At 59.6% G+C, this 2172-nt stretch overlaps 1 protein-coding gene across 1 annotated transcript; it reads right to left on the bottom strand.

The window, feature by feature from the left end:
* Positions 1-314: 314 nt before the first annotated feature.
* Positions 315-1858, bottom strand: LOC123185454 (uncharacterized). Its single transcript, XM_044597334.1, has one exon. It carries the CDS (start codon positions 1552-1554, stop codon positions 535-537), a length of 1020 nt encoding a protein of 339 aa, XP_044453269.1. The 5' UTR covers positions 1555-1858; the 3' UTR covers positions 315-534.
* Positions 1859-2172: the final 314 nt, after the last annotated feature.

The raw sequence follows: 2172 nt of genomic DNA, 5'->3' as shown, positions 1-2172 counted from the left end.
TACTCAAAGCTAGAGAATGACAAGGATTGCGGAGAAAAAGTGTTTTTATCCCCATCTCCACCCGGCTTGATATATCCATAAAGTTTTCTTAACTTGCTTGTTTATCACTCTTGCGTGTCAGCATCCCAAATACTGCGGTTTTAATGGTGCAAATCAGCTTACACAACCCATACAAACATGCTCAAACAAAATGCTGTGGCTATGTGCAATGAAAAGGAGCAAACGGTTTAAACAAAATGTTGCAACCTTTGTTTGTATATTTCTGGAATCCACAACACATTCACAGTCAGGTATCAATCAAATCAGCAAGCAAAAAACGGAAAACCAACGCCTTCTTATGTCAACATGAACCTCCCCACGCACGTCTACCTACCATTCACAGCTTCACGCTCGTGTGATTCTGTGAAGCATCGGATCAATTCACAACCAGCATCAATCAGTAAGTACATCGACCCTAAATTTCATTTCCAGGCACACAAACCAAGAAGAAGTCGAAAAGGATTGGTGAAGAAATCCTGTGGCGGAATGTACAGATCAGGTGGTCTTGGAGGATCTCCTGAAGCCCTGGATGAGCAGGCAGAACCCCTGCCCTGACGGCCCCTGCTTCTGTCGCTGGCCGCGCGCCGGCGCCGGCGCCAGAGGCTTGTCGTGCTCCTTGTCGCTTTCGCCGCTGCTGCTGGCGGCGCCGTCGTCGTCGTCCATCCACAGCCTCGTCTCCGACGCACCGCGCGCGTGGAACGTGAAGACGGCGCTGGACGAGGAGGCGGAGGGGTCGATCGCGTGGAAGAGCCAGCCGTGGAGGTCCCACGTCATGTCCACCGGCGCGCCGCCGTCCAGGATGAGGGTGTGGCTGCCGCGGAAGTTCCACCGCAGCCGCCGCAGCTGCACCACCTTCCGGCCGTCCACGGTGACCCACGCCTCCGTGTCGCCCTCCAGCCCGACGCCGATCTCGTGCTCCGCGCCGGACTCCAGGAAGCGCGCCCTGGTGTGCCAGCACCCGCACCCGACGAACCGCTCCCGCCGCCGCGCCATCCGCGACTCGGCCACCGGTATCCCGCCGTGCAGCCGCTCCACGTAGCCCCGGCTCATGTCGCCGAGCAGGAGCACGAACTCGGCGTCGGCGACCACGGCGACGTAGAACCCGGAGACGGGCTCGGGCCCCGCGCCGTACCGCGCCGCCGCGTAGTCCCAAAAGACGCCCACCACGCAGCTGCCCGCGGTGAAGGTGCCGCTCCCCTTCCGCCTGTGCAGGTGGCGCGGGGCGGCGGCGGCGGCGGCCCGGTGCCGCGGGGCGCCGGCGTCGTGGACGGCGACGGAGAGCGCGGGGCCGTCCGGCGAGCGCGCCCACGTGACGTCGACGAGCAGGTCCTTGCCGGACGCCGAGAGGCGCGAGCGGTACACGGTGGTGACCGCGCTGATCCCCGCCGCCCTGCCCCCGCCGTCGGCCGTCCCCGTCGTGGCCGCCGCGGCCGCATTGGCGGCGGCGGAGCCGGAGCAGGCGACGTCGGAGATCCTGACGGCGTGCTCGCTGAAGCACGACACCAGGTCCTTCATGCCACTAAGCAGTCGGGCGGTGGACGTACGTGCAGGCACGGCACGCCAAAGGCACGGGCACGGGGAGGAGGAATCGGTCTGGGGTTTGGCGACTAACCACTTTGGTAGCTAGCGCGCGGACGGCATTTTGCAGAGGGCGACGGGCAGTAGGAAGGAAGGGAGGGAATGAAGCAAGTTCGGTAATGGCAGGAGAAAGGTATCTCTTAATCGGGAAGCTAGGTATAAAATCTTCACTTTCTGCAGGGGTTTCCCCTCCAACTACTACTCTACTGTACTGTATTCCCTCCTATGCCCCCTTCTGCTTTAGTAGTAGGAGTAGTTCTTATCAGTCGTAGTAGGTCGCTAGTGGAGAACAAATTCGACGGGTGCGCGCAAAGCGAATTCAATCATGTTTGCGTCATGTTCTTGTATTTCGTTCGTTGGGATGGGAGGCTTCCAACTGCGAACGGACGAACGGAAACGGAAACGGAAACGGAAAAGGAGGCCTATAAAACATGGGTAAACGGAAGGAAGAACCGAGAGTCCTCGTAGTCGTAGGCATAGCAGTCGTGCAGGGAGAGAAAAAACGCATCTTGGTCTTTACTGCTTTCCTAAATGGCCACTGAAACTTCCGAAACG

This window comes from Triticum aestivum, chromosome 2A (assembly GCF_018294505.1).
Source record: "Triticum aestivum cultivar Chinese Spring chromosome 2A, IWGSC CS RefSeq v2.1, whole genome shotgun sequence".
Taxonomy (NCBI): Eukaryota; Viridiplantae; Streptophyta; class Magnoliopsida; order Poales; family Poaceae; genus Triticum; species Triticum aestivum.
Note: the sequence above shows the minus strand (reverse complement) of the source record. Positions and strands in the feature narration are given on the sequence as shown.

Bases quoted from the DNA above. Each gene is read 5' to 3' on its own strand.
- LOC123185454 (XM_044597334.1), bottom strand. From the start codon at position 1,554: ATGAAGGACCTGGTGTCGTGCTTCAGCGAGCACGCCGTCAGGATCTCC.